The sequence below is a fragment of the Pseudomassariella vexata genome, assembly GCF_002105095.1.
Source record: "Pseudomassariella vexata strain CBS 129021 chromosome Unknown BCR38scaffold_3, whole genome shotgun sequence".
Lineage (NCBI taxonomy): Eukaryota > Fungi > Ascomycota > Sordariomycetes > Amphisphaeriales > Pseudomassariaceae > Pseudomassariella > Pseudomassariella vexata.
This window is the reverse complement of record NW_024467958.1, coordinates 924842-946905: the sequence shown is the minus strand read 5'-3', so window position 1 is coordinate 946905 and position 22064 is coordinate 924842. Positions and strand designations below refer to the sequence as shown.

The 22064-nt window shown below is 50.4% G+C and overlaps 7 protein-coding genes across 7 annotated transcripts; 5 read left to right on the top strand and 2 right to left on the bottom strand.

The window, feature by feature from the left end:
• Positions 1–209: 209 nt before the first annotated feature.
• BCR38DRAFT_335369 (ketopantoate reductase PanE/ApbA C terminal-domain-containing protein) lies at positions 210–1460 on the bottom strand (the record flags this gene model as incomplete). Its single annotated transcript, XM_040855381.1, has 1 exon — positions 210–1460. The coding sequence occupies one exon, from the start codon at positions 1458–1460 to the stop codon at positions 210–212; it is 1251 nt and encodes a 416-aa protein (XP_040718708.1).
• Positions 1461–3065: 1605 nt separating this feature from the next.
• On the top strand, positions 3066–4850 carry BCR38DRAFT_471987 (uncharacterized protein; the record flags this gene model as incomplete). Its single annotated transcript, XM_040862890.1, has 3 exons — positions 3066–3419; positions 3638–4213; positions 4517–4850. The coding sequence occupies exons 1-3, from the start codon at positions 3325–3327 to the stop codon at positions 4848–4850; spliced, it is 1005 nt and encodes a 334-aa protein (XP_040718707.1). The 5' UTR covers positions 3066–3324.
• A 1048-nt stretch (positions 4851–5898) lies between these two features.
• BCR38DRAFT_481911 (uncharacterized protein) lies at positions 5899–6864 on the bottom strand (the record flags this gene model as incomplete). The annotated part of the gene is made up of 2 exons (XM_040863430.1): positions 5899–6603; positions 6670–6864. 2 exons carry the CDS (start codon positions 6862–6864, stop codon positions 5899–5901), a joined length of 900 nt encoding a protein of 299 aa, XP_040718706.1.
• A 1595-nt stretch (positions 6865–8459) lies between these two features.
• BCR38DRAFT_471985 (uncharacterized protein) lies at positions 8460–10227 on the top strand (the record flags this gene model as incomplete). Its single annotated transcript, XM_040862889.1, has 4 exons — positions 8460–8636; positions 8670–8738; positions 8799–8966; positions 9016–10227. 4 exons carry the CDS (start codon positions 8460–8462, stop codon positions 10054–10056), a joined length of 1455 nt encoding a protein of 484 aa, XP_040718705.1. The 3' UTR covers positions 10057–10227.
• Positions 10228–11296: 1069 nt separating this feature from the next.
• Positions 11297–11999, top strand: BCR38DRAFT_481909 (uncharacterized protein; the record flags this gene model as incomplete). Its single annotated transcript, XM_040863429.1, has 2 exons — positions 11297–11815; positions 11889–11999. 2 exons carry the CDS (start codon positions 11297–11299, stop codon positions 11997–11999), a joined length of 630 nt encoding a protein of 209 aa, XP_040718704.1.
• Positions 12000–13647: 1648 nt separating this feature from the next.
• On the top strand, positions 13648–13933 carry BCR38DRAFT_481908 (uncharacterized protein; the record flags this gene model as incomplete). Its single annotated transcript, XM_040863428.1, has 2 exons — positions 13648–13835; positions 13903–13933. 2 exons carry the CDS (start codon positions 13648–13650, stop codon positions 13931–13933), a joined length of 219 nt encoding a protein of 72 aa, XP_040718703.1.
• A 4978-nt stretch (positions 13934–18911) lies between these two features.
• On the top strand, positions 18912–20149 carry BCR38DRAFT_334658 (uncharacterized protein; the record flags this gene model as incomplete). Its single annotated transcript, XM_040855336.1, has 3 exons — positions 18912–19565; positions 19629–19795; positions 19852–20149. The coding sequence occupies 3 exons, from the start codon at positions 18912–18914 to the stop codon at positions 20147–20149; spliced, it is 1119 nt and encodes a 372-aa protein (XP_040718702.1).
• Between the last annotated feature and the right edge of the window lie 1915 nt (positions 20150–22064).

Genomic DNA, 22064 nt, shown 5'->3' with positions numbered 1-22064 from the left:
ACCTGTCTCATTATGATATTTGGCCCACTTCTGACGTTACTTGCACCTGTATACCCCATAAAGCTGTGGCCTGTAGGCGGGCGCAGAAGAGAGCGGTTCGGTCCACCCGAGTTGAAGAAGCGTTGATGTTTTCGTTGTTGTGCTGAAGCGTTCACATGGTAAGCCCAGTCGATCATGCATCCGGATGGGACGTCGGATGGCGATGTGGCCTAGATGCTAAGAACACTCTGTACCAGTTCTCTCCTCCACATCTGTTTTCCGCCTTCGACGAGGGATATGATTTTTTCGTGCGTTGATACATCTTGGCCCCTGTTCAGATAGTTGGCGGTCTCTACTATCCAGCCGTTGAAGTGTCGAACCTCAGTCTGTTTGCCTGCCAAGACGTCTTGGAGCATTGAACTAGTGTTATGTTTAACCTTTTCTCCAACATTGAGGACCATTTTTTGCAGCCTGGGAAATGAGAAGCGCTCGACGAGCTCGTCTATGACTGCTTGGTCCATGTCTCCTATAACCTGGGCGCTACTCGAGTCTCGTATCAAATCCACAAGGACATTGCTGGCTTCCTGAACCAGGGCGTCTATAACCAGTGATACATTGTCTCCCTTACGTTCGAATAGTTTGCCATTTTTGCATCGCAGGATCGCCGTCAGGGGATTGATGATGGAGTTGACCACTAGTTTCTCGAGCTGTAGTATCCACAGTTGCGGTGTCGGGACCTGTCTGCCGTCCAGATCAGGGGCTTCAGAAATAAGGTCCATGAGGTATTCCGGGCCACGTCCGGTTTGAGGGTTCCGTAGGACCGGTCCCACCGAGACATCGGCCATCGACGCGTGCATACTCTTGAACGGGCCTAGAGACAGTACTCCATGTGTCGTGACGCAGGCGATGAAGTTCGGACCTCCATCATGAGGGAATCGATGATGGATATATGCATTGCCAAGGGGAGGCCACAGCTTGCACATTCCGTTCTGGGTGAAGGCGACAGTCGAGTTGGAATCCAAGTACTTTCGCAGCTTATCCACCTGCGGGAGAGCGTCCGACGCCTTGGTGGCGATGATGAGATTATTGATGGCTTTGCCGGAAGCCGGCTCCGAAAGGGGACCCGAGACGGGCTTTTCTGAGGTCCACCACTCTACGTCGAAGTCGGCGAATTTGACGGTAGAAAGGCAAGAGCCCTTTCTAGTAATTTCTATGGCTGGAGAGGATACCCAGTGCTCTAGGAGTTCCCTCCGATGGACAACCAGCGTAATAGGGGGTTTGCTGTGGTGCTGCACCAAGCCGCTGGCGAACAGGCGCCCTAGATTGCCAAGACCTAGAATGTAGATGCGTCGTGCTGGGTCCGAGAGCCGAGATGGCGACGAACGTCGAGACTCGGGTTTCATGCTATTCAGGTTCTCCGGAGTCCATGCGTATAGTCGTGGCGGCTGCGTGGTGTCGTCGAGGACGCTCTGTAGCCACATAGCAGGCACATCGGGCGGTTTCATGGGTAGTGCCACGTTAGACTCTCGACTCAGATTGGGCTTGATATTGCGCCATCGGCCTCCAGTATACCTGATGCGCACACGAGGCACCATTTTCCAACACTCTGGAGCAGCTTACTTCCCAGCGCGGCAGTTTATGGACTGAAGCCCCAGTACGAAGTCGATGCTTCAGGGTCTCACGTGATTTCTCTTGTTCGGTCGGGTGCCGACTCATTGCCCACCTTGTCTCGCGGCGATAAGTGCATTCATGAAAACTGAGATAAGGTCTCTAGCTTGTAGTGATGGAAGAAGCTTTGTTGGAACTGCGGAAGTGCGAGGGTTGTACGGGATGACCAGGGAAGAAGTCGTTGAAAGACAGATTTGGATAGTCGCTGTCAAGTCACAGGTCGGGTAAGCTTCGGGATATATATCGATCACAACTCCTTGTACCCCAGCGGCCAACAGATTGTGACCACCATTTGGATTGTATAAACCAAGGCAGCCGTTTGTCAAAGAGGCATAAGGAATATTTGTCTAGTTTTTCAAGCTTGCGATTCGAATTTGAAAAGAACTCTTTCAGTCTTTTATAATGGTATTATCACGTCGGCTTCGTTCATAGGCCTTTGTTACCTGGCATCTCGCTATCTCCCACCGAATGGCATGCATGTCTCCCATATACAAAAAGTTGTGAGGCCAGGTAGAACATCAGTGTACAAGAGAAACATAGATATACCCCTTATCAGTACCGAGTTTATCCCCATTCTGAACACTCCTAACTATGGATCCTGACAGCCGCCTGATCATGACCTCGGTCGGGTCTCACAAGCTGACTGACCCAGACTTGAAAGGCTTCAAGACGCTAACTATATTCAACTTCTTGACAAATTGCAAGAGGACCCTGTACGATCCCGATGAGCTTGCACGGTCCGAAGAAGCCAGCCTCAAAAACTGCAGCTCTTCTGGTATCACGGCAAGGACTGCATGTGTCTCGAGGCGAGTGCAATAGGAGACGCAACGATTGAAGTAACTCCGGTAGTATAAATGCACGTACATATGTTGCTGTCTAGTGAAGGGTTAGAGAGAGTCGAAAGGTCTATTGGCTTGGAAGCTGTTCTTGGGACTGCCTGTGCCTGATCAGCTCATCATGGATTCTACTGGGAGATGAAGAGAGGAAAGGCAGAGGATGAATGAATGAGTGACTGGAAGGTAAGTGCTAGGGGGGCTTATTTAAGTAATCTCTTAGCTCCAAACCCCCCGCCGGTGAGGGATAGTGCTCCGATTTTCATGCTAATTGAATATCATACCGTTCTCCATAGTTATTCTTACATACTCACTTGTTGTGATCGTGAGGCGTGCGCCGTACACCCTGCGGAAACGGCAGAACTCCATTTCAAATTCGATTGAGAAGTTAACGTCTTGTCCTGGGTTAAAATTATACAGAGCTCTGAAGTTGAGTTATGAGTTGAGGCATGCGGGATGCCCATAAGCTCCTGGGTGTGAAGACTCCTTGCGTGTGTGACTTACTTGCGAAATGGAGGATGCTTCGTTTATGCAAGCCGTTGCTCTGCCTTTGTCGATGGAGGAGGTGAGCAGACAATTAGTCCACTTGCGAATCGTTATTTCTGCCTTGGCCTTCGCCCAAGAACTTGATGCCCCTATTCAATTGTTCTCCGAGACCCCAAATATATATGTTTTCCGGTTTTCCGAAGACACAATCCTCATATAATTTTCAAAACCATACCGAGGCAGGCGTTGTTGGAAATGGTTCCTTGAAGAAAGATGTGGTGGTGGAAAAAGGAGCCATCAAGGGGCCCCCACAAGAACCTGGCTGTTTATGTCCCACCACATTGGGAGTTAAGTAATCATGAGCTTATCAGCAGCTAGAAATGAGATCACTCAGAGGATGCCTAGAGTCCAATCAGACAAGTCTAAAGGGAGGACTCAAAGGGGTCACATAAGGTAAGTTGGTAGGGAGTAACCGGATTTTTTTCCATACCAGGCAATGGTTGAGGATAATGACCTGGATATAAAGTATCAGCCTTTTTGAAGTTGCCGTTTTGATTCTGAGTGTTGACAGCTCAAGGCAAAATAATTGCAAGGCTTCCATATAAGACCGTCATAGATACTTGGAAAACGCTTCAGCGTCTCTCTCTTCAACCCAGAAGACAATTTCCCAGCTCGAGAAGACACCGAGCGCTGACTCCTCTCAAGCAAGAAGCACACGATATTCTCCATCTGCGATCAATCGCGGCACCGTATCAAGCTCACAGCCAAAGATTGCCCAACACGTCCAACGTATTGGTACAAGTCGAGTACAAGGGCTGCTCGGAATGCGACCACATCAGCGTCGAGACCGGCAGGTTCATAGACCGAAGCGCCTTCACGAACACAACTCTCAGCCCCGCTGAGTGGGAATATAACTGGTATCACACCCCGCACAATCAGCAAAACTTAGCTGTCCACGTGTACTTCCAGGGGTCTAGCTTGCCTCCTAATGCAACATGCCTTACCTTGCTAAAACACATCCCCACCAACGACTATTTTGTCAAGCACACCGACATGGTGCGAACTCGGGGCTTCGTCGATTTCATCCCTGTCAGTTTCAAGGAGGAGTCCGCCAGGTTGGTGATGCCATCATCCTTCACCTCTCTCGGAGCCCGCATTCGCAGAATGGTCCCCCGCCCCCGCCAGTACCCGTCTGGGATCCACGAGGTTTTGGTTTTCGTGTGCCTGGGATTATGGAGTCTGATCCAGTGAGCGGACCTGCCGGCGGAGCCTCTCTCTGAGCCCGCATTCGCAGAATGGTCCCCCGCCCCCGCCGGTACCCGTCTGGAATCCACGAGGTTTTGGTTCGTGTGCCTGGGATTATGTAGTCTTGCCGGCGGAGCCCCTTGCACATCCTGCACGACGCTCGACTTGAGTCGTCCATAAGAAACACGACTCGGTTGCAGCTGATAAGGGAACACACGAATAAGCTAGCAAGCCATCGACGCGCCCTGCCGTAATCCAAGCTGACCCTTCAAACCAGAAGACTACTGAAGCGACCAATGATCCAGCTACTTGCCACTCATCCCAGCCGGCTACAACAGCCCAAACACAGGACAGCGCTACTCCGGCTGCTCGAAAACAGCCGACCATCACGGGTTCCCGCCGCAACATCAGCCTGCTGTACACCGGCCCGGTGCCGCAGAACTGGAACCGGGAAGCCCATGCACTGCGCTACCGTGCCTCACTCGCCTCCGGGTGGAGACAGCGCACCGCTGCGGACGTATAGTCCTGTCTCTGACTCGGGTTATGGCAGTTACTCGGATGTTCCGAGTCCGTCGGGACGAGCGTGGGGGTGGGAATGGGTACGGGCATGGATACGGTACAGATGACGCAGGGGAGTGAATATGGTGGATGAGTTCGGGCGTATCTGCAGAGAGCGAGGTGGAGTGGTAGTGATGGTGACAATGATGGCGATCGAGATGTTCGGGGGGGGGGGGGGGGGTAAAGTAGACAATCATCCCAGGCCGGAGGAACAAGGTCGTGAACGGTAAATATGCACCAAGGTACGGTCGTGAGAATGACGGCAATGATAAAGATGGTCCAGGCGCCCTCAAGAGATGGGGCGAAGGAGACGATAATCCGGGTTTTGGGTAGCACGGCGAGGGCCAGTGACCCTGTGTTATGGAATTGAGAAGAAGATTGGCGCTGGATGGACGGGCAAACTAGTCAGTCGGTAAGTTGATCCCTAGTTAGTCTCAGATTTGAATAGATTCATACAAGGAAATTGTTGCTATTGCCCTTGATTCCTTCCCTCAAGTGCATCCTGAATTGAACGGAAGTGGCCAACAATCAGGGGACGTCGTGGCTTCAGCCCTTGTGTTCCATGGATTAGTTGCTCATAGCCCATGGAACAAAGAGCACTCTCCCGCGAAATAGGCTCAGGTATTCAGTGGAATTGATTGCGGTAATGGGAATGGCGAAGCGGGCGGTTCCGGATTCGGGGGAGGTGTTACTCTGTACCCAACACTCCTCTTCTTTGCCCTTCTCGGTGTCCGGCTCCATATGTGAGATACCGTCAAAATTCCACATTGTTGTTCGCTCTCATTCGTATTCATGATGAAAACTTGGCACAAACTGGGTGCAGGATTGAAAACGTTCATTGACTCAGCTATCTACAAAAGCCAGATCATCAGTGTAGAAACTAGACAGCATGATTATACAGATGTTCCCAAATACCGTTAGCCTTGCAAACACCATAAGCACCCCTTTTGGGCACCCATTTAACCAGGTCGTGCAAGACTTCCGTTGAGCCCAAATGACGAAAGAAAAAACACAGTGCCGCATATTGTACCGCGATATAAAACTTCTCCCTCCCCCTCCCCCCCTCATTCCTCCTCAATAATCTCTCAATCCTCGTCGTCTACGGCATTACGTCGTTTTAGCTCGCCCTCTAGTAGGGTGGGTTCGGTCCAATTGGAGGGTAGTCGTCCTGTCGACCACCGGCAACGGACCCGGATCCTCGGCCATCGCGGGGGTCGCGGGGATCGCGGGGATCGCGGGGGTCACGGGGGTCACGGGGGTCACGGCTGTCGCGGCTATCACCGAAATGCTTCTTGCGGAGCGCAGCAAGTCTCTTCTTCTTGGTCACCGTGTTGATGTATGTTCCGATGGTGAAGGCAACGACGTTGAAGAAGGGAACCCAGGCATTTTCCGGCAAGAATTGTTGGGCGAAGGCCAGGCAGAGGGGTGACGTGATCCACGACACCTGCATGACCTTCATGAAGCCGACACGGACCGTGGCGCGCACCTGATGGTAGGTGCGGGCGCCAGCGATGAGGGCCATGGCAACGAGGTACACGGTGTTCTGGATCGGGGCGATAACCAAGTTGCTGACGATGATCTGCATGATTTTGGAACGCAAACTCGTGCGACCCTTGAAGGCCTTCTGTAGGACCCAGATCAAGAAGTGACCGAGAGGTGCGCTAACCAAGGCACCGTACGCCGCCATCTTGGGGACTCGCGATGTGAAGTAGTTGCCGTGCTTATTGCGGTCTTTCGCGAGCCATGATGCGAGGAACTCCTGAAAGCCAGCTAGAGCTCCAGAAGTGAGCATCTTGGTTCGCAGTGGGTTCTTCTCGAGCTCGTTGATGTAGGCCTGCGAGTGTGCATTGTCAGTTCGGACGCGGGGTCGCCAATGGAGAAGAACAGTGAGTGTACTGACCATCATGTAGCCCTTGGTGCCAGCATTGGCCTTGCCGCCGGTGATGGCGGTGCCGAGTTTCTCGAGATGCGGGTGCCTTCCACTGGTACCGGGCAGATGGCCATCGGCAGTGGCTTCCACAACTTCCTCAGAGGCCTTGCGCACAGTCTCGGTGCCTTTGCGGATGGTGTCCCGCTCAAACTTGATTGACGCCATCGTGGTGGGAGCTATGGGTCGACGGGGGCAGATTCAATCGCCAATTGTCCAACTAGCAGTATGTCAGTGCTCGGATCACAATGGCACAAATCCCAAGTCGAGCGTCGGAGTTGTAAGTTGGGGGAGCTTGCGCTAAGCCGTGGGTTTTTGGTTTGTTTACCTCGAGCTAGGGAGAAGCCGAGGCTGCTTATTTTTCGACTGCCACCCAAAACACCAAGCAACTGGTAGAATTCGAGGGAATTTCAAGCAAACAAGACGTTGCAATCGGGCTCAATTCGATGCTGCCGCTTGGCCTGGCAATGGTTAATCAATCGGTCAGCATCGCCGTTCAACGTCGACGAAAAGTGGAGGTTGGGGGAGCAGGAGACAACACGAGAGGTTGGACATTTCGGGCGCCAGATGGCTGATACCACCAAGCTTTGCTTGTTCCAGTCTCCTCTGTTGTCGCGACCACCCACACTGACAAGGATGTTGCCTTGCCTTCTAGCTTCAAACGGAGAGGCGCAATTGCTTGCAGAGGCCCGCGCTTTCTGCACGACAGCTGAGCCGTGCTCGCCTTCTGATTGGCTCGCCTGATAATATTGGTTGCTCTGTTCGGTGGAGCTGTTTTTCCGGCATTTAAGGTGGGGAAGTAAGATCGTGACAACGCACAGAGCGGGCAGGCGAGATCCCTGAATTTGTAGATTTCGAAAGGCGGGATGAACTAGCTTGCATCCGTGACAGTGCATCTCAATGCTGTCCACTTGGGCTCCATCAATCCCCCTCATGATATATTCAATAGGATGTCATTTTTGGGAGGGGAATGCCCAAGCCAATGCTCCCGTTGCCGCACATGGGAAATGTGATATCCGGGACCAAATGTGAGCGACTGCATAGAACTGGGCTGGGACCAGGTTCTTGGTGCCCCACGTCCTTGCTATGGTGGATGGACCATCACCACTTTTCTGTGGGCAGCATTTCGTACTCGTTCACAATTCGATCATAACTGGGTTCTCACCGTTCCAGGCCTGTGCGTTTCTGGAAGCGTGAGAAAAATAATGGCCGAAGATGTTTTGTTACAATTACACGATGGAACTTGATGAGGAAGGTGTGGGAGTCTCCAAACTTGGAAGTGCACTGGATAGTTAGCGTTGTTGACCTGCTCAGTGGTTGAGGTAAGCACGAGGTGGGTATCTCTTTCTTCAACTGCGAAACGGACAGAACTTCAAAATCTGGTAGCAGTTCTTCATACCGTTGATGTGATCGACAAAGGAGATGCAATTCATTTTCTCTTCCACAGTTTGACAATGAAGTCTTAATCGTGGACCCCCCTGTGCATCCGCACCTCATCGTCAACTACTGTGTACGAGGGGTCCAAATCCATCCTTAGCTCACATAGCTGTACTGCATTATTTACAAGTCGAGTCCCATGCTCGTTTTTTTGCCATCCGGATCAAATTCGATACGCACCTTATTTTCCTAGAATTGCGTATTCAACCTCGACGCCGCTTCGCAACCGCTACGATTCGGCCTTCAGTGAGACTAGTATATTCTCAGTACTAGAACTTCTCGCCAACATTCTTATACAGCATTGATTTCATTGGCGCCAAACAAAGATGCCGCAAGTCTCTCAGCAAGCTGCGACGAGCTCAGGCTCACCTAGACCTGCGGCGGTTCAGCTTCGCGCCGCCTCGTCTGCCGTGTCCATCGCAGCATATACAGCCTATCGACCGCAGATATGGAACCCGGCTTGTACGCATCTGACCATGACGCGCATGTATGAGCCCAACTTCGTCTGTTCCATGTGTCGTCGACCTGGCCAATAGGGTTGGCTCTATCGATGCACGCAAGATCGAGAGCAGATGATCGAGGATGCCATGAGGAAGGGTCACATAGTGAGTTTGAACTGATTCACTGATTCGAAGGCCTCAGGTACTAACAGACACTGCGAATAGGTCAGTTTCGATCTTCTTGGCGCCTCTTTCGAGGAAAGCCCGGCACCGCCGCCTCGAGGCCCCGAGGAGAGATCAAACCGATTGAGCTTCTTCAAGGAAATCACGGCAGATGAGATGAAGTCCTACACTCCAGACCAGATCGCCACCATCCTGGAGCAGCGAGAGAACGTGAGCATCTCCAGTCCCCCAATCGATTGAAGTGACTGACATTTGAAAGTTGCATAATGTCCTAGGTCAAGAGCAAGAAAGGATGGACCGGGTGAAGCGCCCTTTTTACATGCCTTCGTCTGGCCCCAATGGTTTGACAGATCCACCTCCTGGCTTTGAGCACCTCGAGAACAAGAGACCTTGGGTACCTGATGACGAGGAAGAGTGTCAATTCAAGTGCTGCCAACAATGCCGGCCCACTGCCGAGTCACGAAGCTACCTGAGCCTCGATGGGATTGTGAAAGGCGATGTCCCTCCTACTGCCGCAGTCGGCTTCGGCTTCCACTTGCAGGGAACCCGCCCAATCATTGACGCAGACATCGTCAAGAACATTGGTTATCGGCCCGTGCCTGTGCCCAAACCAGTCGTAGCTGATTCCGTCGAATCACCTTCCTCGCCATCTTCCATCTGGAGCATATTGGAAATGATTGACGAGCAGATGATCGAAATGGTTCGCATTGAGACTGATACAGACGAGTCGGAATCCACTCTGGATTCCCATCTTGACTTGGTCAAGATGCGAACTCCTGTCTTCCAGGATGATAGCAATGGCCAACTAAAGAGCGCCGCTATTCGCCCGCCGTGGACGCCGCCCACTACGCCCACTGCCTGGGCCGGCGCTCAAAAAGGCGAGAATGGAGTTATCAACTTCGAGCATCGCCCTTCAGTGTCTGATGGCCGAAGCTGCGACTCCTTGAAGACTAACCCTCGTCTACGACGTGCCACATTCGACTCCATCAGAACGTATGTTGACGCAACAGCACATGGCGACCATCCCAATCTCCCTAACCCGTACTTCCCTTACGAACCAGCGGATGCAAACGATGTTGGTTTGTTCCTCCCCTTCAACAAGACGGTTTTCGCGCGTGCTTGCATCACGCTTCTTCCTCCGCCCTCGCCGGCCGAAGAAGCCTATCTGCATGAGCTAGCCCCTGTGGTTGAGCAAGGGGGTCGTTTCCATGAAGAGCCGTTGGAAGTCGGAGACAATGGGGTTGCTGTCATGGAGGAGAGTGTCGGACTGGGGGTTCCGGACGTGGTCGCTCAGGTTTGAGGAGGCTGACTATAAGTATAGATGCACGGGGAGAGTTGGCACTTTGCATAAAGGTAGTGGCTGCTGTAGCTACATCGATCCATTCCTGGCAGCGCATAGCGACTTTAATGACCCGGTTATTGGATCACTGCGATTGGCTCAACCCCTTGGCTCTTGCAGTAGTAATAAGACATATTTTATTTCAGATAATGCAGATGCTTCCACCGCTGTTGTCAACACTTGGTGTGCGGCTCGATGGAGACTAAGTGACGGTTTCTGGTAATGAAAGCGACTATATGTGTGCTTATCTTGCCACTAGACTATCAGACACGCTGCTGACGAGCCCCTGGCTTTGGAGTCTGAGCCAAATATAGTTCCAAACACCGTGCTGAAGAAATATCTAAACGATTCCCCGCCGAAACCTTATGCGGGGAGTTTTGGAAGGTGGTATTGAATAGGACCTACCGGAACGTTATACTCGCTGGCGTAACCTTTCTTTCAGATGAGAAGACCAAAAAAAGCCATGTACCTGGTTTTTGGTAGGCATTGAGAGGTTTGTACTCAAAGGAATTCAGGAGTTTGATTACCTGGAGGAGTGGCGTGGTTCCATTACTTTCTTCCATGACGTGGCTTTGTTTGTCTCGTACCCGGAGATTCTTTTACACTCTTAACTACGACCAATTACGACACAAGTTCTCGGGATTGAAAAATGGGTTGCATCCTCCTTTCCGGTTGATCGATACCTCCTCCAGTGGTACAGCACTAGGCTATAGAGCCCTTTCCGGTCCCCACGGTCTATTACTAAGAGTGTAAAGTGGTTTCCAGATTTTCCGGAACCAGTATCTCCTGATGCACAAGTGGCCAAGGGTGGTTCCTAGTCTGAAGTGCCGAGGTTGCTACTGTAATACTACAAGGAACCTTTAGCCGCCTGCCTCCCGAGCTTTTAGAGTGCCGGTGTATTTTACCGACGATAGAGCCTCGTCGATCCGCAAGAGACAGCCATAGGAATGGCTATCAGTGCGTGCAGCTATATTGCCAAAAATATGAAAATTGCGACAAGCGCGTTGCACTTGATGAAATGGATAGTAGCCGGGACAAGGCATGTGCGCGCTTTGTCTACTACTGACAGAGGTGAAGACATCTGGTATAAGAGTACCAGCACCACGTCTCAAGAACTAAAACCTGACCATCCTTCTTGATACCTCTGAAATTGCATTGCCCAACTCTTTTCATTCAACAGTCTCAAAAGCCGCCAAGCACCATGATGCTAATCCGTCACCTCCTGCCACTAGCAGCCCTTTCAGCCACCGCCCTAGGACACGGTTACGTCTCCTCCCCACCCGCCCGCGCGCCGGGGGAAGCCTCAATCGCCGCCTGCGGTAACAGCGTTGTTAACGATATCAAAAAGGACAACACGTCGCACGTCGAAGGCCTCCCCGAGCTTGCCGCCACCGATGCAGGCTACCACGCCGACCAGTGCAACTTGTGGTTGTGCCGGGGCTTGCAGTTCGGTGACAACGCAGCCAACGTGCAAAAGTTTACACCGGGGCAGTCGGTGCAGGTCAAGATCAAGCTTGCCATCCCGCATGCCGGGGGAGCCAATGTCTCCGTTGTGGACACGAAGAAGAATGCGATAATTGGGAAGTCGCTCATTAGTTGGGCAAGCGGGTATGCGGATGAGCAGCAATTTTATTCGGGGAAGACGCCCGAAGATCAGGTCGATTTTAATGTGACGATACCGACGGATTTGGGGAGTGCATGTGCGGAGGCGGGGGCATGTGTAAGTTAATACTCTTCCCGGGCTGAGTCGTTAAAAGCCCCAAGTTGTGTGTGCTAATTGGATGGCTCTGTAGGTCCTCCAGTGGTGGTGGTATGGCACGGGAGCGAGACAGACGTATGAGTCTTGCGTTGACTTCACCGTAGCTTCCGCCGCGGCCAACTCGACGAAGCGTTTCAACGCCTAAAGAGAAGGAGCTGTTTATACTCCGATGCTATGAGAGTGTATATATTATGAAGAGCATTGTCTCAAACATGATAATCCACCCCACGAAGCCTGATTGTATTTAAGGTACGAGGGGTTGATCATAGGCACAGAGTTGGTCCATGGACCATGGCATATGAAGAGCAGTGCCCAAATCACTTCCAGTGGCTCCAGTATACCGTGCGGATGATCAAATAGCAGCTATGGGTATTATTTTGTTGCCATTAGCATCGCGTGAGGCCATGGTAATCTGAGTAGTGTCCAATAGCGCACTCCTCCGTGATACTCCTGCAGCATCCATAGCTCTACTATCCTTGAAATATCCTGTAGCAGTCTACGGGGACAGTTACGTTCCTGGTGGAGCGCTGTCCGTTCCACTTGCACAGCTCGATGCGGACCATCAGGAGTAACAGCCTTCATCCAGAGTAGTAGGACAAACCAAAGCCGTGCATCACTTCTTTGAAATATATTAGTAATGCATTGTAATCAGATAGGTTGGGGAGGATGGGGTTCGCCAGTGGCTGTGACTGGGAAGGACCTTACCTCGTTGCCATGATAGGTTCATTCATACGTGCGGAAGTTTATTCGGTGCTATCAAAACCCGGGGTATAGCACCGACCTTGGACCATATTGCCCAATCTAGTAATTTGGTTTACTAAACAACGGTCTAGAACTAAAGTTTCGTTCTAGGGCCACTTTGAAATAGCTTGGCGTCTTACAGTCTTTCGGCCATGCCTTCAGGCCCTAACCAAGACTGAGACCGGGTAGTCGGGACAAGTTCCGGACTAGTATGCAGGGACATATGGATATAGTCGACCTATTGGAACATGACGTTAGAAAGAAAGCCTTAGGGTTGGACACCAGTACAGCTATGGCAACATGAGTCCGCTATTTTAGACGAGACTTGTCGCTTGGTATGATAAATTCTTTTCCCATCATTTTCCAGTGGGCATGCGTGGTCTCCATAGCCGCCGCCAGATCCGAACTGACTGCTTGTCGCCGACCCAGACATGAGCCTTCGTATGATAATATAAGCTTGGCGATACTTCATTTACGTGCTGAGTTCTGCAGTGACAGAGCTACATGGCCAAATGCAAGTGTTTTGAAGTCGTCGATGTAGCAAACAAGGGCAAACATACCCAGTTCAACCCAGTGACACAGTGGGTGCCAAGGTGTCGAAGATGCTAGGCCTATACGAACGCATCCGCCCACCAATATTGTAAAGATCCGATAAGCGGGACATTAAGAATAAAAGCTATGGGAGCGAAGGTCTTCTGATCTCACACTCGATTTCATTGGTGGCAGATCAGCCATCTATGGCCGTGTGAGTATTGCATCCTGGCACATGGTCGTAGAAGTTAGCAGTCGCCAAGAGCTGAAGAAAGTCCAGATTGGTAAGCCACTGGGCGAAGGGGGGAGGGTGGTTGGAATTTATTCGAAGGACAGCTCTAGTTTCATGATGCCTCTGAAGTATAAAAAGGCCCTTCGCTCCAGACTCGTCATGGAACAGACCTCACCATCACCATCGACACATTCCATCTACTCATCGCAAGGAAGACCAACAGCCGGCCAAACAAACACCACTCACTTACGCCACCACAAAAGAACCTCACAAATCTACCATCATCAATATGAAGTTCATTAACCTTTCGCTGGCCGCCCTTCTGGCACTCATCGCGGCCGCAGCTCCCTCCCAGGGCGCCCCGACGAGTGATGAGCTGGCCACGCGTGCCTGCAGGTGGACCGATGCCTATGATTGCTACTACGATATTTGCACCGGACAGAGCGGTCCAGGTGCCGACCTGGGCGCCCTGGCTTGGTAAGTCACCTTGCACATGTCAAACGAAACCCAAGCAATCATGGACAAGGAGCTAAGTTTTCTTCAGCCTAGCTGCCTGTAAGACGTTGTGCGGTTAGAGCTGCAAAGGTCTAGACTCTCTGGAGCAAGGACGGAGATGGCTGTTCCTCAGGGAGGAGCTGATTTGGGTGTGTTGGATGCCGGTGCGGTAGAGACAGACAACAAGGGTTTGGTTTCATTACTACTGAACAGAGCTACAGAGCTCTACGTATACAGTTGCTACTCACAATAAAAGGCTGCGCAGCTTACAAAAACCCCCTTTTCTGTTTTTTAAGGAGTTAATGAAGTGATAGGCATATTCGAGGGCTCCAAATTTGTAAATATAAGCGCACTGCAAATAATTTATCCTTGCATGTTTGACTAGGAACATCCTCGAGCTTCCGCCAGTCTTACCTACGTTTATTGCGCCTAGCATGCTTTTCGTGCAGCATTACTCAGCTAGCCAGGTGTATAGCATGCGTCTTGATACCGCCTGCATAACCTAATGATATGCTAGATAGCTCAGAATCAAGGTGACTAAGATGAGTACTGTGTTAGTGAAGGACAAAGCCATCGCAGTTGACTGTTTGCTTGGCTGATTACCTTCTCCTTCACATCCTGGATTGTTGTGCTATGCCGCACAAAGGAGCTAGCTCGTTAAAAACGTCCAGGCACGGCAGAAGAAAGATCAGATGATAAGACTGCTTCTGTTGCCCGCCCTTCACTTCTTGAACTCTTGATGGTTGTCCTGCTCTTCGAGCACGTCAATTTCGTGGGATCAATCCTCACACCTAAACATTGCTGGTTGTTTGTTCTGTTTGAGCAAGGTGGCTTTACTGCAGCTAGCCCGACAACACAACCACCGACTCATTAAGGATAGGAGACTAGACCAGTCCAGAAATCCAGTTTTTGAAACGATCAAGACCATGGTGCCCTTCCCTCAAGACCTCCCGCCACGCCCGGAGCAGCAAAGCAGCTACAAGGATCGCTCCTGCCTGTATGCGCACCTGCTGGCACTTCGAGTGGGATTCCTGGAGCTTCAAGACCTCCAACAAGGCAAAGCTGTGCCGCCGCATCTGCATGTTGGCTATTATATGCGTGCGTATCGCGGTCTCAGCTGTGGGCACTGCTCGCGATTTTATTTGGGGACACAACTGGGGGAATCATAATGGCCATCTTGTCTGTTATTGAATTCTTTTTCATCCCATATTGTCTCACCATCATTGGCCAGACTCAAGGAAAGCGAAAGGTGCTGGCTTGTAATGTGGCTCGCCATATTCGGTGTCTACTGGATATGCACCTTAGCCCCGGAGCAAGACTCTTAGGTTTTAGCTACGTTTGGTCGTCCTGTTATGTTTAGCGAACGAACTCACACGACGAGGAGCACGTCAAGAATGGTTAAAGAGGATATTTTTATTATGTGGACACCACCGAATGGAAATAGACAAACCCTTTGCATGGCCTGGAGCAAGATAGGACGTGTATTGGCACTGCTGTGGGGGGAACCCTTTATAATTAGGCTTGCAAATTATACAATGACTTTTAAAAATGCAAACATAAAAGAGAGATTCATTGGTTTCAGGAGGCATGCCCTGACAAGTCAAGCCATGATATGCCGACGGTCAAATCAGCCATGATTATAAAGACGCTAAATTCTGGCACATAAAGTGAAAACAAAAGATAGCTAGTAATATAAGACTATTATAAAAGTATTCGTACGAATAATAAAATTGTATTATGCGAATGTGCAGTAATGAATGGAGATTGCGATGTACAGAGATAATGAGAAGATTTATACTGAAATACATCGATGGATGGAAGAGAAATTGGTATAGACCTATCATCTGATGTGCGATCCACGTGGAAAATTAATAATAGAATTTGCGTGAACTTAGGTGTTCCATTCTCTATTGTATGCAAATAGACTAACACTATAATGGCATTTTCATAATTTTATCAAGGTTTATTCGCTTAAATACTCAAGTTCCCGAAGAATAAGTAGGGAACTGTTGGACCTTCCAGGCTATTATACCAGAAAGTACCAGCTTGTGAGGACATATGGCCACAAGTACACTACGATGTCGGTCAATGCGGCCTCCACCCTTCGAACCATTCGACTTCTGCCCGAGGGCCAGGCATCGCTCATTTTTACTTATATAAGGCCCTTCTGGTCACAAGTTCAATCCCGAGAAGACTCTTCAGAGATCATCACATTCAATAAAAAGACCATTTGCACTATAGTCTAATAGGATCCATAAAATAATTACCCTAAGGAATTTTGTGAAAATGAGTGCTGAAGTATCCAATAGTATAAGAAGGACATCTCAGTAGGCCCTAGACTCGAGACAAAGTGAACAGTCGCTTGTCACGTAGTCCTGTAGAATAGTACACATCTTAGAAGCAGAAGGGCGGTTGTCTATACTGATAGAACTGTATGGAAGGAAACTAGATCACGTAGGACAACTACTGGTACAGTTCACGATCCAAGTATACTCAATTTATAGGTGCTAATACACATGGCAATGGCTCGTTGTGCACAGGTTGCATCGTGTACCCGCACACCCAAGCCATCAGACCGGCTGTGTTTGAAAATGGACTTCGTAGCACAAAAAAAGATTATCACAGGGCGAAAACGGGCTTACAAATATTTGACAATGCCCGGTGAATGCTGTAAGTAATCTTTCGGATAATATGCCGGCGCAATATTTCGGAAGTATGATTACTGTAACTTAATATACTGGTGCTTTAGAGACAACTCCCGGTAAAATGCCGAGAGCTGCATGTTCTGGCCTTTCATTTAGTACCACACTGGGAGACACATATGGATTGTCCATAATGGTTTGAAAAATCCAATAGAAGCAAACTGCTACAGTGAAGCACCTCTTCAAGAAATTCCAGCCTTGAAGCCGTGAATCTCCCTTTCCTACAGCGTCTCGAGCCATTCTCTTGTAGAATGTTTCACCGCCCCAACACAAGAGCATCATGTATAAGCTGCTATCCGGAGAGAACACCGCCCAGGTGGCTAAGCAGTGGTTATTATGTGACCTTTATTCAAGCTGGTCACACAAGATTCCAGACGCGAGTAGAAGGGAACCCCGTATCCGCACAAGTGTTGAATTACCAAATGCCACAAGGTGCATACCACCGAATCAATTTCAATTCCAATGATAATTTGGGCAACATTCCGGAATTGCGGTGTTTTGGGGTGGAGGAATTCAAGTTTTCAACAATTTCTTTATGATCAAGCCAACACTTTCAATAGTTTGAATTGTGGCATGGTACGGCATAAACCTCTATATAAGCAGGATAGGTTATATCGACGTCAATGTCTCAGTTCTAACTGGGCTTAGTACGGATGCAAGTTTACGTGGCATACGGCCGTTCAACATTACTATTCGGCGAGAGCCGATGCTCCGGTTTAGTTGAAAAGCTTCTTTGAGTAGCGAGGAGCCCTAAGCCAACTTGAACGACTGCAGGTAACAACTGAGCACAGATGAGACAGAAAATTCAAGATATGAGTAGTACGACATGGTTTTATGCCGTTGAAAAAAATTTCTATGCGGGCTGTAAGTCCCCGTGGGTATGCTACGGGCGTCCCGCGGGCCAATATCATCCGGCTAGCTGTGCCGGACGTTACACGGCAACATGGCTTGGGAGGGCGCTGTCTACATAGTGTCTGGCTTCTGGCCTTGACAGATCGCATGTTGAAGTGGCGGTAGGATCAAGACAAGGGGTCTTTCTGAGAAGCTCTCGTAAATAATCGGTAGTGACAACGCATCGCGATAGAAAGTAAAACGACGTAACCCTGACGGGCCTTGTAACTGTGGAATCTGGATAGAAGTTCGTGATGCACGCCTCGGCTCTCACAAACCGCAGTACCGACATTGCATTGCAGCAACAACCGCACCTGGGCAGCAGCTAGAGAATGCAACAGTAACAACGAAATGATATAACCGTACCGTTACGGACCAGGGTGGTCTGCTCATGTGCCCTGATGCCCAGTATCGACAATTCGATGTAGTGGTTGGTGTGGTCTTCCCCGCATTCAAACCACTGTTCACCGCAAGCCTGGAAATCCTTCAACATAGCACGCAGTTCCCGCATTTGCATAGTACTAGTTCCGTGGTAGTTCGGGCGAATCTGCAAGGATACTTCGATGGTGTCTCCGATATAAGTGTGGTGGCAGAGTTGCAGGATTGGTTGAGAGGCGGATAGAGCTGCTAGTTGCATGCAATAGTGCAGCTGTAGTGCCAGCTGGCGAAGCTTGAATAGGATATCACAAAAGATCGAGTGAACTTGGCTTACAGTTTGCTGAGTTCGTCTGGCGGTGGCTTTTCTGTTCTTTTTCTGGAGATTGGTGAGATTGGGCGCTGGAGGGATCGCCAAAACTAAGCCCCAACAAGTAGTTACAGCTGTAGTGTCCCGCCAGAAGCCCTATCTCGGCTACGTATGCCCGGTAACTTTTAGTAGCTAAAAATGACGGTACCATCGGGAAAGGAGGTATTTGCGGACGATCTTACCCTTCAGTCAGCTCACCCAAGCCCGTATTTTGGTGGCGCTTCCCTGCTTGTTGGCCGGTCCTTCCGTGCGACTGATCAGCTTTCTTTGAATTCTCACAATGTCAGCGGGTCAGCGGCCAAGCGACGTACCAAGAGGCGCCCCAGCTCGCGAACGCTCTCCTGAGCAGCCCATCTTTCCGGATCCAGTTGCGCGCGCGAATCAAAACGGCCAGCTGAAGGATCTATCGCCAAGGATGCCGCCCGTATGACGTAAGTCGCAGCTACGCCATGGAGCGTCAATTCGAACGGGCGTGCCGAAAATGAGGATCATCGCCCTGCTCCGCCAAAACCACTGCAAAGTCGCGCGGGTGCAGTTTTTTTTCCTCGTATGGCTGGTCTAAGGAGCTGGTCGGGATATATATGAAGATGGCGCCGCCGCTTGCTGAGAAGTTGAGGTTCGATCGTCAAACTCCCGAATACCTTTGATACCTTTTTTAATCACCATCATCTGCGGGATCCCGTCCGTCTACGCCGATCACCATCCTCAGAAAGTGCCACAATGCGGTTCTCAACCGTGTCTCATATCCTATGCGGCGCTGTCGCCGTCTCGGCAGCGACCATACCGCGGTCCGCCTCCCTCAAGCGAGACTCTGAGACGGTCGACTTAAGTCAATTTGGCAATGGCTTTCAGACCCTGTCTCCCGAAGATGCCAAGGCGGCTGCCGACGACACCTTCGACCCTAGTCTAGTCACCAAGCCGGATCAGGTCACCAGCGCAACCAATGCCGTCGACGGCGAACCTGCTGCTGCCGCCGCAGATACCTGCACCAACCCGACCGTCCGCGTGGAATGGCGCGACATGGCCGACTCGGACAAGACGGCGTTCCTCAAGGCCGTCAACTGCCTCCTGAAGGCCCCCTCGGCGGGTAATTTCCCTGGCTCGCAGAACCGGTACGAGGACATCGTCGTCGTGCACCAACAGATGACGGGCTCTATCCATATGGTGCAGCAGTTCCTGCCCTGGCACCGCTACTACCTCAACATCTACGAGTCGATATTACGGGACGAGTGTTCCTATGCCGGGCCCATGCCATGGTGGGACGAGACCAAGGACGCGGGTAGCTTTGCCAACTCTCCTCTATTCACTGATCAGTGGTTCGGCCGTGCGCCGCTGAAGACGGCTGATGGTCAGGGCACCTGCATTACCAGTGGCGTAAGTCAAGTTCCATACAAGAGAGACACATTAGGGAATGGCATTAACGGATACCCCCGCTAGGCTTTCGCTGGATTGACTCTACACATCGGACCTGGCTCAGGAAACAGTGACCACTGTCTATCCCGCGCCGTCGACGAGAGCGCCACCCAGTACTGCAGCTCAGACTTCGTCGCCCAATGTGCCACGAACTCCAACTACACCAACTATGAGAAATGCAACGAGTTAGGGTGAGTTATCCTCAGCTACCCAACGAACAGCTCTGCAAATACTGACAAAACTGCAGCCCCCACGCTTACGGTCACAATGGGCTTGGCGCTGTCATGTCCGAAGTCTCTGCCTCGCCCGGCGACCCGGCCTTCTTCATGCACCACTCCTTCGTCGATCACATGTGGCGCATGTGGCAGACTGCCGACTCCGAGGACCGGCTGTACCAGATCAACGGGGACAGCACTACGACTGATCCCAAGCAGCCTCTGACGCTCGCCTACAAGCTCAGCTCTATGGGGCTGAGGCCTGATGTCACCGTGCAAGATGTCATGGACACGACGGGTGGTTATCTGTGCTACCGGTATAGCTATTAATAAGAGGGTGTCGGTGCGGTGTACTGAGAAACTGTGGTGATCTCATGAGTTTGCTTTAGGTATAAAAATATCTTCGAGGCGTACGTGTCGGGGTGTTTCGGAAATTAGGCGGGGAGCCTGGCGTTTGGGGGCATTACTGGCATTGGGATCGGCGATGCTCACGGGATACCCTCAGATCATACTATTTAATGTCTATAACTACGAAGGCAGTTTGCTCAATCTACGCATCGAAACATTCCATTTTGGCCCAGAAGTTGGCTGTGCTAGTGGCGGCTTTGTTAATCGTAATTGCTCATGATCCCAAAGAGAGGCTTATTTGTATCTGTTCTTCTAAGTGAGGTGGCATGGAGGACAAGATTCGAAATTAAAACTCAAATCAGTGCAAGTTGGTTGGTGGCCCTTTATTGGGAGAGCTTCTCCTTTAATCATATTACAAGCAGTATCTTAGGTACTCGTTGAGAAATCTGAGAGTGACCAGATGCGCCAAGGACATCTATAGGCACGATGTTGCAATAATGTCTGCAAGTGAGCCTCTTTGCGCAACATGTAGCCTTCTACTGTGACGAGGTAGATGTTCCAATGGAACTTAGCCGGCTTGACGATCCTAAAAAACTTTTTCACTGCAATTTTTGCCTTCGCCGAAGGACCTAAATTCTGCCAAGTCAAAATAACGTGTAAGTGGAATTTATCACTTTCAATATAGTAAAGGCTCATAAATTCGAATCTAGGGAAGATAGTATAATTTTCTTTTCTTTGGTTACCCACTTGAAGAATTTGTCAAGAATGTAGATGGAAGCTATGTCACCGCTTAGCTGGTAACAGCACTGCTGGTATGCTCACTACATACAAAAGCCGAGGTTGCAGATTTTGAGTATGTGATTCTAGAAAATCTCAAGCCATGTCACCAGGTTCAAAGTAAGTTGATATTGTAGACATAATCCAGCAGGGCATATAAATGTACGCGGCCAAGATAGCCAACTGAGAATTCTCGGCGAGACCAAGTGGGGTGAACGGTGGCATAGAGGTTCGTTGAAGGGCGCAACACCCTGGGCTCACTCCCTCGCCCGAATTCTATGAGAGAAAAAAAGCGGCAAGCCCATCATCCATTTCCTTCAGTCAAATCCGATTTGTTTGAGGACTATTCACTTATACACGCTTCTTCCAACCATCACAGTGGGTACTAGCTTCACATGATTGGATGGAACAGTCAACGTACCCATCTGCGGCCACCCCACTCGGCAACGCGACGCCACCCTATGCGTCCCTACTACTATTTCCTATATAACGGCACAACTACCGAAACGGGGTCAGGCGGTCAGGAGGATATACCCACCACCTAACACACTGGTAAGACGGCTCCAGCACTAACAAGTTCCATCTGATCAGACGAAGCTCGTCGTGTTGGTTGTAGAAGCGAAGCCTCTACAAGCCTTGTGACTCTGGGTACGCAAGTTGGTCGGATGTATCCTCTGTATTGGTGATAAGATGATTCTCAGAGTAGGGCGCTTGACTTCGAGGGTTGAAAAGAAGCTGTCACTAGCTAGGCCTGCTTTATCTACTCTGACCGGAACCCTAGTAAGCGTGAGTTCCTAGAGGCCTACACTATAGCTAGAAAAGAGAAGCTAAATGATGCGTGCACCTAGGGGGGAGGATGCTATAACGCAGCAGTGCGCAACGTTATAGTATCTAATTAAATGGGATTCACCTAACCAGTGGGTCCCCCTACCTTTTCGTATCACTAAATAGCGCTAATCCTGCTAGCGGAATTTGGCCTCGAGACCGCTTAAAGCCCTTTCACGATTCGTACAGAGAAGTGGCCAGGGGACCCCTACGAGCTCTAGGGACTTGGCTACCATTGAGCAGCAGCTGACTTCTGTTAAAGTGGCCTTTGGTAAGGCTACGGCGCGGCTGTTGT